This window comes from Ceratina calcarata, unplaced genomic scaffold, assembly GCF_001652005.2.
Source record: "Ceratina calcarata isolate Rehan_Ccalc_2016 unplaced genomic scaffold, ASM165200v1 scaffold590.2, whole genome shotgun sequence".
NCBI lineage: Eukaryota > Metazoa > Arthropoda > Insecta > Hymenoptera > Apidae > Ceratina > Ceratina calcarata.
In genome coordinates this window covers 26705-43005 of record NW_017177133.1, presented here as the reverse complement: position 1 = coordinate 43005, position 16301 = coordinate 26705, and the positions used below count along the sequence as shown (strand labels likewise).

The 16301-nt window shown below is 32.7% G+C and overlaps 2 protein-coding genes across 2 annotated transcripts in view; both read right to left on the bottom strand.

Annotated features, from left to right (window-relative positions):
• Positions 1 to 3740, bottom strand: part of LOC108629906 (lipase member H) — a 9881-nt gene extending 6141 nt beyond the window's left edge. Inside the window, 1 exon segment of the mRNA XM_026817666.1 lies at positions 2857 to 3740. Coding sequence (XP_026673467.1) covers positions 2857 to 3095 — 239 coding nt within the window. The 5' untranslated portion in view covers positions 3096 to 3740.
• Positions 3741 to 13752: 10012 nt separating this feature from the next.
• VGlut (Vesicular glutamate transporter) overlaps positions 13753 to 16301 on the bottom strand; it is a 7011-nt gene continuing 4462 nt past the window's right edge. Inside the window, exons 4-9 of the mRNA XM_018032872.2 lie at positions 15928 to 16244; positions 15552 to 15726; positions 15183 to 15475; positions 14465 to 14845; positions 14074 to 14280; positions 13753 to 13995 (exon numbers count right to left, since the gene is read on the bottom strand). Of these exons, the coding sequence (XP_017888361.1) occupies positions 13753 to 13995; positions 14074 to 14280; positions 14465 to 14845; positions 15183 to 15475; positions 15552 to 15726; positions 15928 to 16244 (1616 nt within the window). The remainder of the gene's footprint in view (positions 13996 to 14073; positions 14281 to 14464; positions 14846 to 15182; positions 15476 to 15551; positions 15727 to 15927; positions 16245 to 16301) is intronic.

Sequence of the window (16301 nt, the reverse complement as noted above, 5' to 3'; positions counted from 1 at the left end):
GATTCTATACATTTAAACTTGTTATATTATATTCCATCGCACTTGCGTTATGTCAATAAGTGCAATTAATAAACGCGCCACCCGTCCGGTTGCATTTTCAGCGGACTTCCGGGAAAGTATCGCGTGCAATCGAACCCGGTATTTGTTGATTAATCTACTCGTATGTTTAATTAACTCGTCGCGGCTGTTTTCGATCAAGAATTTCATTCCATCGAGAAAGTCTGTGACGCCGATGACGATTCGAGAGTTTAACAGAGGATTATTCATTCCGAACATTCCAATGAAATTTTTGACAGAAGAGACAAAAATTATATAAAACGTATCACTAAATTATGATCTCCGGTACGTTGTCACAATTAACTGACAGGAATTTAAGAGAACTTAACAATGCTTGTCTTAAAAATTGTTATAAACTGGTGTTTCGTTAGTTACGAGTAATTGAATTAGTGTCCATTTACTGGTATAACATTTGTATATAAATTTAAAATTGTCAATAATAAATGTTCAATGCAAATGTAATAATAAAAATGGTTTTGCCAAAGAAATGAAACTTTCTTTTATATAGCGTGGGAGTAATTAAAATGATTGAACAATACTTCTCTAACATTTTAGTCCATTTTTATCTGATGCCTGTCCCTGTGAGAGAAAATGTGTATTTGAAAAGATTGGCTTACAATTTATTGTCAATAATCAGTATTTCTTATCCTTTCTTTTAATTACATAATACACTCAAAATTACATTATACATACATATTTTACATAATTGTTATTGTAATAATTATTAACAAACCAAACCTTGTTGGCGTGTGTAACAATGACTCGTGTTTTGTTTTACTTGTCTTTTCTAACTTGCAGCTACGTGTACATAATAGAACAGACCTGCTATTACTTTTTTTTCGTTTAAACGGTCAAAATAGATTTTCTTTAAGTTGCCCACCGCGGGTGTTAATTATCATTTATTTTTATCTTTTGATTATTGATCATTTGATTATTTTTATCTTGATATTTTTTTTGTTTATGAAACCACTGTGAGTGCGAATTAATTATGGTCTATGAACATGGAATACTTCCACGCAGTGAATCAATCATTTCGAAATTCTTTTTTCGACATCGAAGTGAGTACAATGATATAACGTTAAAGCAGTCCATAATTGAATCGTGAGAATGAAACACGCGACAATTGAGCTCTATGTACTTCATGAATCTAAGACATTCAAAGAGCTGATATTTAAGATTCAGGAAGTCATTTTCAGCGAGAAACGCATTCGAGACTTTAAACTGTGACACTGTTCGCATTTTACTGTTTAAGTATTCTTCTTCGTCTGTCATAATTATTAACACTCGAATAGTTTTACGAGTTTCATGAAGAGTCAAAAAAAGAAATGACGTAGTGTATTTGTAAACATTTTTAATGGAAGAGACATTAGTCTAGTAGCCAAGAATGACAGCGCGAAAAAATTAATAATTACAAAGCTCTCAATTCTATTTCCAGTTTTATCAAATTCAGAAATAGTTTACACAATGAAGCATTAATCAAATATGTAATATGTAAAACATTAAAAACATTTAAATAGATGATCAAAGTCGTAGTTTCCGTTGATAATGGGTCAATCGGAGATATACCGATACGTGAATCAATTGATCGAATCGTTAACGCTAAAGTCTTGTGTACTTTGATGCACAGCACGGAAGAGCAGTTTCTTTTATTTATTTCTTGACTCACGCTAGATGTTGAATGCCCTTGACATACATTTTTATTGTCGGTTAAACACCAAATCCGATTAACTTTTTCTAATTGAATATTGTCAGTTCGATACACCAAGACCGATCGACATTTCTTTTTTTGAATGGTATTATGTATAATGCGTACATATAGACGTATATGTGTATAAGAATGTACATATACATACACACGCACAAGCATGCACACACACGCATCTACACCGGTTACGGGTCCGCAAATATGTTTTATCGTTTAGATTGCTTGTTAGAGCAATTACGAATCATTTTCCGATCAATTGTTCAAATTCAAGTTACTTTTGATTGTTACAGTTTGATTTAATATATCCATCAATTTGCAAATCTTGATCGATCTTAAGATAACATCATAAAACTTTTACAAATAGGACTATTAACTTGCCAATTTACCATCAGCAACTGTATAAAACAATTATTGCTAATTCAGATATTAATTCAATTTTTAATTGTCATTTTAATTAAATTTACAAAAATTGAACTACTCGCAACAATACGGTAACTGTGAAAATTATTTTCTTTAATTTCACTTGTTGCTTTTACTCACTACTTCACATTTTTTTTTTGCTTAACAAATAAAGACGCCAATACATTTTGATTATATTGTGTTCATCGATAAATGATTCGTGGATCATTGGAGAAGACGTTTCTACTCGATTCTACATGTACACCTAAGTCGTTGGATATTGGCACAAAATACACATAATCCTTGCTCGTCTCAAGTCACTAAGGGTCTTTTCTAAATCGGCTTTCTTTCATTTTTTGCCTTATCGTAAAAAGTACTTTTAAAAGAAAATCTTTTTATATAAGGACGATGAACCAAATGACGAAAACCCATATTCTTGGCCAAGTTAGTGATTAACGTTGGTCCTTATCGCGCCACTATCGAAGTCGACCCTCTTAAGGGGTTGGCGCGTATCTGTCTATGTGTACATATTTATATTGGCTAAAAATCCAGTGAGTTAGGTATACATAGAACGGACTCATTTCGAAGCATTGTTTCGTCAAGGGAACACAAAAAATTGCTTTTAATTTAATGCGTTCGACATGATCGTACGCGCTTATGGTTCGTACGATTTTTAGAACGATCAATTATTTTGCGTGACGAAGAACAATCTCTTGAAGACCTTTGTTTCCATACACGCAATGCAATAATAATAAAGATACAATATTAACAGCCAGTAATTGATGTATTATACTTCTACTTTCATACATATCGATAATCCACAAGGATAAAGTTTAACACGATAATATTTATATTTAATTACGTGCTCCGTGAAACGCTCACGCTGCGTGAAAACACTTTTTCTTAACAGAGACATAAACGTTCTTATTTTCATGTAAAACTTTTATATCTTAAAAATAAAAATAATTGATTTCAACGTTACCAATATAATTATGTAGCATGTAAAACTAACGTGATGCAATAATTCATAAAATACACGTCACTATACTGTTCTTAATAGGTATTAAGGAAGAAAATTTATTATAGACAAATGTTTAAACATTGGAAGCTACCAACAAATAGCTATGGAACCATCCTGAGCTTTTGCTTAAATAATATTATAGAATATAAAACTTCGAAGAAACAAGAAACACTCGTGGGCTGTGAGAGTATCACGGCTCAACCACAATTTTAATATTAATGTATAATATACAATACATTTATATATATATAGTTAAATTATTTCTACAATAATTTATTGTCCTTACATTATGTTCTCTCATTTATTGTCAATAATAATAAATAAAATTTATCCTTTCTGCAAAAGATCAATAGAATAGTTGGGTATCGTTTAAATTATGTACCTCAAACAAAAATGTAGATATAACGAATTTGCATGATTAGAGTACAAGCATCATGCGAGTATACATATGTATGTAGAATACATAACGTGTCAAACATGAAACGTACATATATACATATACAAACATATGCGTAGGCATATTATAATGTATGTATATTTTATGAATATTCGTGCTTATTTATATATGTATATATAATGTTTTTATTTATATAACTTTTCAAATGGTTCTTTAAGAAATATTGTACGATTTAGTTTATTTAATTAAAGTAATACTTTCTTTTATGCTTATAATTAGTGTACACTTCAAGCATTCTCCAAATTTTATTTTATACGATAGTAAAATAGCTCTCAACACACTCTTAACCCTTCCTTTGCTATATGTATATAACTATGTGGTTACAATTATACATGTCAAATGAAAAGCTTCTACTTTTGCTATCGTAAGGAAAGATAGGAAATGTTATTATCTTTCTTACTTCTCAAATGTATAACAAGATCTACAACTTTTTACAAGTTAATAGAAGCATCAATGTTACTTTAGAAGCTTGATTAATTTTGGTACTTAATATTTGCCATTTGACCAGATTAATTTTGATACTTAATATTTGCTACTAATTGTAAGCATGCAGGAAAGGAAGGGTTAATCAATTTTTATCATTTATCACACTTGTGTTGCAAATACAAAATAACTTAATGAAAATAATTGAATCATGGATTCAATTTGTGAAATTAAAAAATTCAAAGCGTACGTTATTGTAACATTTATCATTTTAATTCGCATTTTTCTCAATTGAATAAAAGTTCATACATCGTGTTAATTGTAACAAAATATCGATCCTCGTTCCTTTACATTCTTTAAATTTTTAATACGAAATCATCTATTGAAGTAAAGTATTATTTGTATACATATAAAAATTAACAATAGTAACAGTTAGATATATTTATCATAAGCGAGTCTTCATTACTAGATCATTTAAATCATCCGATAAAAAATTGTGCATTAAATCTTAACAGTGCCACATCTGTTATACTTATCAATATCCTTTTTATAACATAACATCAAATTCCTTTGTATAACATAATAACTTATCCATTATGTTTATTCAATCTAAACGATTCAGTATTGTCTGAAGATTTTTAACGTATTTGCATTCCAACGCCCAGAAATGTAGAGCAAAATACTTAACCATTCTCATAAATAAATTATAGAAATATCTTTTCCTTATTTATCGTTTTAACATCGCGCACTGTTGGTTATAGTATATGTAAAGCTAATATCGTTAATAAATGCGATGCAAGATGCTCCGAAAAGATTGAACACGACAATACTTACGCATACAGTGTATACAGTACGTAACAAAAGTCTCTCTATTTAATTTACAAAGACATTGTTTATTTTTTTGCTGCATTTGTCTTATTAATCCTAAATCTTTCAGAACTGTATTTGAAACAGTTATAAGCATCTGAGTTAAGGTATTCGAAACCATCATGTTTCGTTCGTATTCAGTGCCAACAGCAAATTCTACTTTTTTAATTCTAAATATCTTAGATGTTTGACGCTTCTCAAACAAATATATTGAATGCAACTGGTATGCTTTCTTTCTTATCATCTCTTACCTAATCGCAGTCAGTTACATTTGATTTCCGATAGAGATTTTAGAAATTTTTGTCACGCACTGTAAGAATGTAATCGTTGCAGTGTTTTATGAAATCAATTATCAAATCCGATTTAATATATAATTTTATCACAATGTTGCGTTATCTTTACGCATTTGAACGTGACATTTGTCGAACAAATGTTTTCATGTTTAGTTGTGTCGAAATTTGAATTTTACCAATATAACACACTTCAACAGTGATTGAAGGTTTAGATCTAAGAACCAGGCTGCTCAATTTTTTGTTGAAATTAAGATTTTTATTACGTTTTTAAGAAAGATAATAAGATTATATTACTTCGTACTTATGTACCTCCAATAATTTCCTTCCACGTTACAAAGGGAATGGATTCATCCGAAGTTTTTCTTAATTCCTGTAAAATTAGTAAAAATTGAGACTCCTAGTTCTTTCGTCGAACCTTTCAATTGATTTCGTACATTGTCGCGCCACATTCGGGCCACCTCGTATTTACTTTGCTTTCCCTTTATTGTCGTTAAGTCGTTATCGGACCTATATGTATATGTCTATAAATATATCAGTATTATTGTTCGAACAGCATTGGAACTTATCCTACGTATCGTTCGTAGTTCAATTAATTAGTTACATGTTATTATCTTGAGTTCGCCTTCTGACAGTGGATAACGTGAATAAACGTTAGGCCAGTTATTACTTCGATAAAATAGCATGTGCATACGATATCGTCCTTCTATCTTCGATTATGCATGCAGATCTCAAAAAAATAATTGCGTTCCAAATTCCTTTTGGCAGAGCAGAGCCACAATTATTATTATACGCTCGTTTGGTATACAGTTGTTTAAACAATCTTGTTTACACGTATGTGTAAATTCTAGCTTCTTGCTATTTCTTTTTTGAAATATTTCATTGTATCAGTTTCATGTTGCATGTTCAATTCCATTTTAAATCATGCTTTTACTGCATTATTTTAAATTCATTAGTATAAAAGCACAGGTAATCTTGTTACTCTGTTTTACTTTCTTCTGTTTTTGACAACTCACTATTATCATGATTCTCTGTTTCATTATCGAATTATTGGTGCTTTATAGCTTGCATAAGCTACATTTTTTTACTTCATGGAGTTCAGTTACCAATACGCCGATAGTCTTATAATTTTACTTTCATTTGTTAATAAATATATTATGTTCATTATACTTTATCGTTTTTACATTTAATCACATCAAATATTTTGTTTATTTCCTCTTGAAATGCTCGTTATTTAAAAATATTCTAATATTCTTCATTTCACTCTTCAGTTTTCATATAAATTACATATACATGTAATTACATTTCATATAAAGTATCCCATAAAGCAACGTACGTCTAAATATTCATGTTTTTATATGTAAAATCGATCGAAACGTTGGTAGAAAAAATAACGCTTAGCAGATTGCAGATATTTTTTATAGAAGATTCGGACTCTACTCCACCATAAGTAGAACGATTCGCACTACACTTGCAAATGAATTTAACGAAATGTTAATCGAAACGCGATAAATATATGCGTACTTCTGCCATAATTCTTTTCTTAAAACGGATACGCCACTTTCTTCCGTTAACATAACGACGAATCCGTTCCGCTCGGCGCGCAAGTGACGAACATACATATTTGTGAACAACGGACATCGCGTGCAACGCCGCGCGTTTGTTCGTCGTAGCGCATGCAATTTGCATTTCCGACTTTCCAATGAGTAGAAAAAGTCGCGAAATGAAAACATAACGCCACGGAAACACATACGTATGTATATTCGAATATTAGGTCGTTCAGAAAGTTTCCGTCATTTTCTAATCTTCTAGAAGAAAGTAGGGTAAAAATAGAATCTCTGTTATTCATAGTCTATATAATAGTTCCACATAAGACCAGTGAAAAGTTTTCGATTATAAACTAGAACTGGGATAACTATCCAGATATCCGAAAATAATCCGGCTAGAAATCCTATCCGAATAATCCGGATTATCCATAGCCATATCAACTCATTAGTGGAGATGCACCTTTGTTTCTGAATGTAATAAAAAGTCTCTTCGAATTTCCGGATTTTATCTAGATACCCATTTATCCCGACCACAGATATATGTATACATATTCTGATAATCCCAGCTCTAATATAAATGTAATCATAGAATGTGGAAAAATATTTTTGAAAATATTAGACAGATGAAAAATCATTTGGAAGATCGTGAAGTAAATTAATAATGAAGTTAAATCATGAAATTCAATTTGTAAATGAATTGTGTTCGTTCATTTTTTTAAAACTCGAGAGACAATTGCATTATTCACTGAATAACCCAAAGCAATCAATAGCTAATTATAATTGGCTAAGGACTATCTTAAACAATACAGTATAGAATTCTAGAGTTCGTGTTATATTGTAAGAAAGTCTCACGAGGTTTTCACTTTCCTCGCTTACTTACAGACTTTGCTTTGAATATTGCAAATAGTAATCAAGTTGTACTTAATGTTGAAAACTTCTAGACAGACCTGATGCGTCGGTTATTATCTGCGTGATTATACCGATTACTACCGAGCAAAGAGATTTATACCGATTACTACCGAGCATGACACTATCATTACTTATTCTTACTGACGATTTAATGATATTGTTTCAAGAAAGAACTACAACTGAGGAAGTTCTAGTCACGAATTGAGAAAGCGTCACCGTCGGACAAATTTCGTTTCGAATTCGTCGCGTCGTTTCGAAAGACAATAATCTACTGTTGCATTGTGTAAATCAATCGAAAATCTCGTTGCGTCATAGACACGCAACGATAAAGGGAGAATGTTGCGCGATAATCGTTAACTCTTCGTTCCCCGTGTTCGTTGAAGCGCGAAAAATTCGCATGACATAAAAGATCCTTTACTGTTAACATACAATTAAAACGTTATGACGTATCATAAAAACAATTATTATCAAAGAATAGATAATTTAATTTCAAGTTAATTTAATGAGTTATGTAGAAAATTATAGGCTAGTATTTTCTTTTAATGGCCTATTTTAAGAATTCCTTAGAAATCATGGTTTTTATTGTCTCTGAATTATTACATTTATAATTGTACCTCTCTGTTTATTGCCTTCGATGAATACGAAGAGTTAACGTGTATCCTTGAACAAGCTTTAACAACAAATTCTGTAAAAACGCTACTTTTTTTGTGTGATACGTAACAAGTGCATGGAGTTACAAGATATTATTGTCGGCACCGCGAATAGTCTAAAAAATAAATTATTTCAAAACGCCCCCAATTTTTCTTAATGCCTAAGACGTATGTATATCATACATATATTAAGCTCAAGCAAACTTTTCATCTATCGCGATTAAACTTTATAGCTCACATGTTGCCCTCAATGGTATACACATATACATACATACATATGCGTATATGTAATATTGCAATGTAGTAATGTAGTTCCCTCTGTATATTATGCACATAATATTTATCGAGTAATAAGTCCTTTCGTCTGTATTATATCTGTTAATTTTAATAACTAGTAGTATATTATATTATTTACACATCGTTTAGAATTAACGAAATTTATATTAATCATTGCTTCTCTATTAACCTCTCTTCACGTGCTTGTCTTCAAAGACCAGAGACAACGAAGTTTTACTGTAAACGAATATACTAAAGCTAAGAAAAGATCTGCAGTTACCAAGTCTCAGATTAACTCGAAGTAAAAACTGCAGTTTAGAATAGCTTCATGGGTGGTTTTACTTTCGTAATCAGTTACCTGTATGAATAATTTAATATGATAAGAAATTAGAATATTGATGCGAGCTCCAAATTGCAAAAATTTTTACACGATAATGTCAATTCGATTAATGTGATTAATTGAAGTATCTGCATAATGCAACGTGGCCTTGTAAATGTGTATACATGTATTATTATTAATTACAGTCACGATATGACTGAGACAAATTTTTCAATTTACATAATAATATCTAGATAATTTTACTCGATGATCAGCGCGTTGAATTAATCGCAACGGCCACGTGTACACGTACAGATACAATCGTATATTTACGTATGCATACATTCCGCGTTTAATGTATGTACTTAGACCTGTTTTTACTTTAAAAAGTGATCGCGCAAATTGACTAATCTCGTACATCCTCGTGCAACGAAAAAATGGCCCGCTCCAGTGAATACATATACATGCTAGCTGTAATACCCACGTTTCATGTAATTATATGATTCCGCGTTGCGCGTGTATAGCAAAATCTCGACTGACCGTCTTCGATCTTTTAGCATTTGCGCTTGTTAAAATCTTGATTGTTGGAGAGTTATTCTTTCAAGATAATCAGTTGGATTCTAGTGGCTAAAAATTATTCGTTTAGTCTTATTTAGCAGACGTCTCTCAGTGTTTGTTTATGATGCAGTGCCTGGTTGTATATATTAGTACGAATTTACATTAAATATATGGACTTTATAAATCAGTATACAAATAGTCTTACTAACTATTTTATATAATATAAAATAGTTGACTACTTTTCCGAAAACTGAAGAAACAATAGTATTTCATTTTAGTCATAGAATGTTATAGATTTTATTTCAACGTGGCAATCATTTTGGTATCTTTTTATGATAAATCTCAGAAGATATCGTAAACGGCCGATCGATACTCAACTATACAACCTATTTGTGCTTTCCAGATGTACAAACAATTAAATTTTATGTATGTACATGTAAGTATGTCGTATTACGATTCGCCCGCGAAACAATGCAATGAATTGGACACCACCGTCGCTCTTAACGCGTGTAATATACATATATATTCTGTTCTCTGTAATTGGCGACAGAAATATCGCCAATAACGTTCGTATATAACAACGAAATATATATATTATGTGACATATGTATATACGGTTCTCCTTTTGTACGTGTATCTGTGTCTGTGTAAATGCCCGTGTGCGAATACGTGTTCACGTGTGATAATAATAGCAATTATAGTAATAATAATGAGAGTAATGAAGTATAAACATCTAAGACAATGTAGGTGTATGATAACGCGCCGCGTTCCTAATTCTCGAACTAACGTTCGTACTTTCCTGTGTATACTTTCATCAAATTATAGTTATTGTTAGTACAGTAGAACTCGATGTATCCAAACCGTGGCACCATTGCCCGAATCTCGATGGTTGGATGGCAAAATCTGAATCGTTTAATTTTCATAAAAACAAATAGTGGCAACGATCTTTCATCCCTATCTAATACCTTCAAACATTTAAATCACAAATTTATTTTATTTTCTCATTACTTTCTAATGTATCAACCATAAGTAATTTGTGCTTTTGTCAAAGAAGTGCTGTTTAAAATCTTCGCAGTTGTATTGTACAATTTTAATAAGAGAATGATAGTAAACATAGATTTTCCTGAACATAATGCTACTAGTAGAACTTTATAGTTTAGATAGCCCAAGATAAATAAATTCATGGCATGATTTCTTATTTAATTATAGCATAATTAAAATTGCAACAACTGTAAGATCAGTTAAATAAATTAGAGTATTGCACATTTCTAGCCAAATCATAAACTCCTTCTTCTAGATTTCGAAATATACAGCATTTCGATTGTTAATAGCTGTATTTCTTTTTAATTTCTGTAAACGCCTTTTCTTGCAGTCTGCATTTAGTTTGTTATATCTTCTGTATACGTGTAAAAAGACAGTAAATTATTTAAAGTTTTAATCTCTAAACTTTGTCCATCTTAACATATTGCGTTTTGCCATCCACCCAAAGAATGTACATATGTATATATATACATGTATGTAATTCCAGGATTTCGATGTACCGTGCATGCGCTATTTCGACACGTCCGTCGCTAAGTACCTCGAGTAACACACCAATATTGACATATTCACGAATTTTTAATAATATGCAATTGTTTAACCTCTTGAAACACACCGTCGTATAAATTGTGTCGTATCATAAACTCGAATAACTATTCAATAAAAAATATCGATGCTATTGTACATTAATTCACAATTAATTGTGTTTTGTTATGTATTAATGAATTATTTGTATCACTGTTAGATTTTAAATTCGTCGACATCACACTATGTGCTCATTAAAAAAAATATACGGGATCTTAGTCTTAAAAAAATCGTCAACTTTATGTAAATTTTAGTGTACACAGGCTGTTTGTTCTAACAGATTTAATTTATCTTTAGTGGATCTTCTATAATTTAAAAATAATTGTTTTTTTAATTGTTGAAAAATCGATTCTTTAGAATCCTTATACAAAATACTTTCGATATCTTGTCAATTATCTATTTTTTACAAGTATGAAGATTAATCCATACTCATATGATTGACCATCAGAGCTTCTAGCTTCTAGTTTCTATAGTTAAAAGACAGTTCTAAACCATAACGATTATTCTTGAATCTTTTATACTTGAAAACCCTCTTCATAAAGCCCAGAATATAGAATTTTCCCTGTAAAATTATCGAGATCTAATTCTTAATTAATTTCATATCGAATTAAAAGTGTGTTTCAAGAGGTTATCACTATTATGAAAGATCCTTTTGTCGGTGCGCGCCGATGAGAATATTTACTCGAAGAGATCAGGTCCCAGCAAAGAGAGCCCTACAGTACTTTTTTATGCACGTAATATCCTATCAATACTAATACTTTCTTCTTGTTTATCACTTTCTTACGAATACTTTCATATGTTCCAGAGTCCCATGAGTATAATTTGATTACATTTAAACTTGAAAGGCTTAAGTTTAATGTGATCTGTCGTTTACAATACGACTTGTACCTGAATGAAACGTACGTCTTCTCTCCCGAATTTCGAACGCCACCGCAAGACACGGCGTTTCTCCTTTTATTTTTATTTTTGTAGTAATAGTGTATTTTGTCTTTTAATTACCATAACCCGCCAGTCCCATCAGTTAAAATATTGACGTTGCGACAATTAACTCGTTCTAGTTATCGTACGTTCGATTATTATCATCGAGGACCGGGTTGTACTATTTCAAAAAATGAGCGCCGTTGAAAAACGACTCGTGCACCATTCTTCGTTTGTTTCTCTTTCTCTCCTTTTTTCTATACTCGACGATCGGCATTTGTATATCTTTAATATTGTATTTTTTTTATTGCTATGTTTCTAATCTTCTCATCTCTCTCTCTCTCGACTTCTGTCCCATTAAATTATCCGTTTTCGACGTCGAAACGAAAGGTAAAACGTCGGAAATACCTAAAAGTTTCAGCGATCGTGCTTCATCCTTTCATGTTCTTACTTCTCCAAACCTTCTCTTCTTATTGTCTTTTTGTTAATAAATTATTGTCAGCGAAGGTTTGGCAGTTCCTTTTATTGTCTGCGTATATATTCTCGTAAAAATCATTTCTTCTCTAATTTCGCAATAGAATTATACTTTCAATTATACTTTCATATGTAAGTAAATAATAGCTCGTATATTTTGTTGACAAAATCTTTCTGATCTCTCAGTTCTTAGGCCACCTTCTATATACTTATTCATTTGCTCTTACGTTCTGAGTTACTTATGTTAATCAGTTTGGTGGCCAATTTCGGAATTATAAAATATATTCGGTTACTATGTTTCTATCCATTTTTGGCAAATGTGAAAGTGTGCATGATGACTGATAATGTAGAAAGTTTCTTCTTTCATTTACATTTCTCGTTTTCAATTTAAATGTCCTTCTGAAAAAAGGGAATATCTGAATATTCTCGCATCCGCTTCTCCGCGATATATACTTTTTTTTTTTCCTAAAAAAATCAGATCCATATTCGTGACTGGTTATCGCTTTTGAGTCCACGTACAGCACTACATACTGCACTCTTAGGTATCGCAAAAAATAAAAGTACATATTTCGTTGCAGTGTAATTTAAACGGTGAAGCTTGCCGTTTTGCGTTATTGTCAAATAGTTAGAGATTACTATATGAATTATCAAGAAATTATTTTACATTCTTTCAACATGTCGCTGGTACTTCAATTTCCTTTATACATAGTTACTTGCTTTTAGTTCAATTATTATGCTTAATTAAACCGTTCTCTGTCTTAGTCCTTTTGCTGAAAATATCGTTTTATAGTGAATAAAATCAATTTCCATAAAAAAAAATGATTTGCATTTACGTGAGTCATAGATTGAAGTAATTAAATATTTTTCGATATTCGAGAAGAAATTAATAATTGCATTCTTTATAAAATATCTGTAAATGTCAATTATATTAAGAAAAATAACGCCAGTGATTATAGTACTAAACTGAGATGTTATGAAAAATCAATTTACATCACATATATAACTCTGCAAAAGAATTAAGTCCTCAGTCATTTTGTCTAAAAGCCAAGTAACTATTTTAACTAAAATTATGGAATTAATATATAGCATTTAAATTAATAGCGTGATATGTGCTATTAATTTACTTGTTTAAGAGCCAACGTAAATAATCAATAGAAGTACCAGAGGCTGTAATAAAATGTACTGCAATCGATGAAACGATTAATTAGCTAGGTAAAGAATTTCTTACGTCCTTTCGCTTAACTTGGTGATCGATGAGTTTAATTCCATTGTTGATTCTGTTGCGTCACGTCGTACGCGTAATCATTCGTCGCTGGCGGCTGCACCATTGATGCATTCATGTCGGTAACGAACGGATTCGTCGAATGAAAAGGGTTGTTGCTATTGGTTTCCGTTGATCCATAACTGATCACTGGTTTCTCTTGTTGCACGTAGGTATTATCCACTGGTTGTGGTTGCTCGTAAGTATTCCAATCGTCGGCTCCTCCGCCTGATGGTTGTCTCTGTAACGAAAAATAAATTGATACATCAATAACATTTATATTATTATTATCGTAATGATTGGTAAGGGTAATGCTTACTATGAATTCGGACTGCATCGTCTTCGGTGGTGGTGGAACGGGTGGTTTTCCTTGACTAAACTCGTCCATAGCGAAGGTCTTCTGTTCTTCTAAGGTAGGATCTGCCCACGGCTGTAGTTCGCCAGAGCAAAATATCCCATAAAATATCACGCCGCAGATATGCACGCACGCCGCAATGATGAACACATTCCTCCAACTGTGTGCATCCTAGAAGACACAAAGACAACTATTTACGATCTGACTGTTTTATTAAATTCATTTAATACTGATTTTACTCTTGTTCGTTAATAATATATATTACATAATGTGTTTCTGTTTAACGGAAACTGTATAATATGTCAGAAAAGGAATATCTTTTGGTTGTGTGATACTGTACGGATATTAATCATACCTTCTTCTCTGTGATGTTATCGACGAAGAAAGGCACCAGCAGTCCCGCTATCGTACCAATCCCATTCGACATTCCCATCAAAATGCTGGCGTATCTGGGCGCGATATCCAGATGGTTCACGTTGAAACCGGAAATGGCAAAACCACTGCAAGCAACGCCGCAAGTCAACGCGACGATCGCTGCCGTTCCGTTCCTGTGCCTGGTCGCGTTCGCCACCACGAGAAAGAAGAGAGCTTCCATTCCGAAACCACCGCAGTTGAATACCTTCCTGACGTTCGTGGTTGTCATTATCCCGCGTTTACGAATGTGATCAGCCAGCATACCGCCGCAGGGCACGATCATCGTCATCAGGAGATGCGGAAGCGAGCCAATCACGCCGGCCTGCAACGAGCATTTTTAATGTACAATTACAGAGTTATTATTAATTGTAGGTTTGTCTAACGTGGAGGCCCTCATCTACTAATTTTCTATGAAACCCAAATTCGAATGAAATACAAGGTACGTCAAAAAGAAGTATTATTTAATATTATCCACTGTTCACTGATTTCATTGTAAAGCCTGATAAAAATATATTTGGATTTATTAAATTCATTTAATTATCGCCATCATATGAACAATATGTTTTGATAAAATCATTCAACAACAGTGGATTTGGTACTTCTAATTGACTCACTCTGTATATTAATTAGATAAGAATTAAAAAATGTGAGGATCTTACTTCGACTAGATGCATGTCGAAAGCTTCGTGCATGAAACGGCCTTGGTAGAGCACCAGCAGATAAAAGTTCCAAGATCTGCAGAAATTGGCCACTATGATCGCGTATACTGGCATAGATGTAAAGAATTTACGCCACGGCGTCGTGGCGAACGTCGGCATGGGCATTTGCGTTTGGCCCTGGCCAAGGGAGTCCTCGATGTAACGAAGCTCGCGAGCCGAAATGCACGGATGCTTCGACGGCTTCTCGAAGGCCAGCCACAACCAGAAGCAATACCAAATCAACCCGAACATACCTACGTTCGAAACGCTTCCATTAAGGTCAATTCAGGCAATCGGTGTGAACTTTGAAGATAAGATTGTATTGCATACCGTAAAAGTAAAACGACGCTGTCCATCCAAACAACCAAGTCAAATAACCCGAGAGAGGCATGCCAATAACCATGGCAGCGTAAGAACCGCAAAATGCCAGTGTGGCTAAACGCGATCTCTCCAACGGTGGTGCCCAATATTTCCAGATACCGTGACACGCTGGGTATGTGACACCCTGACCGGCAAAAGAATACCTTGTAAAAATTATCCATTTCCTGTTTTATGCAAGTGTCCATTTTAAAGTGAAATACAAAATAAGGATATTTTAATACTAATTTCATTTATTGGAAAACTAGAATACTTTAAACTAAATAGAATCAATCATTTCGTAATGATAAGTTATTATTACTCGCATAGTAGAGTTATAAAATTTTACCTCGACGAATCCTTTGATGACTTGCACGATCATGTCGACGATCGGATCGGCCTTCAACGCGCCAGGTACCAGTAAGTTTAAAAATGATGATATGGCGATCGCAGTAGCGAATATTCTTGTCGCTGGATACAGGGAGGCAAGAAATCCTCCTGGCACCTGGGTTATTAGATAGCCCCAGAAAAAGGATGAGTCCAGGGCGCTTTCTACGCCAACTGTCCAATTAAACTGGAGAGTGTGATTATCACCTATGGTGGCGTTCTTCATGGCCATTTTTGCCATAGACATGTTACACCTCATGCCGAACGATATTATAAATCCTAGACAAAATATCAATTTATTTTAGTTTTTTCACAAGTTGCAAAGCTGTGTCTATA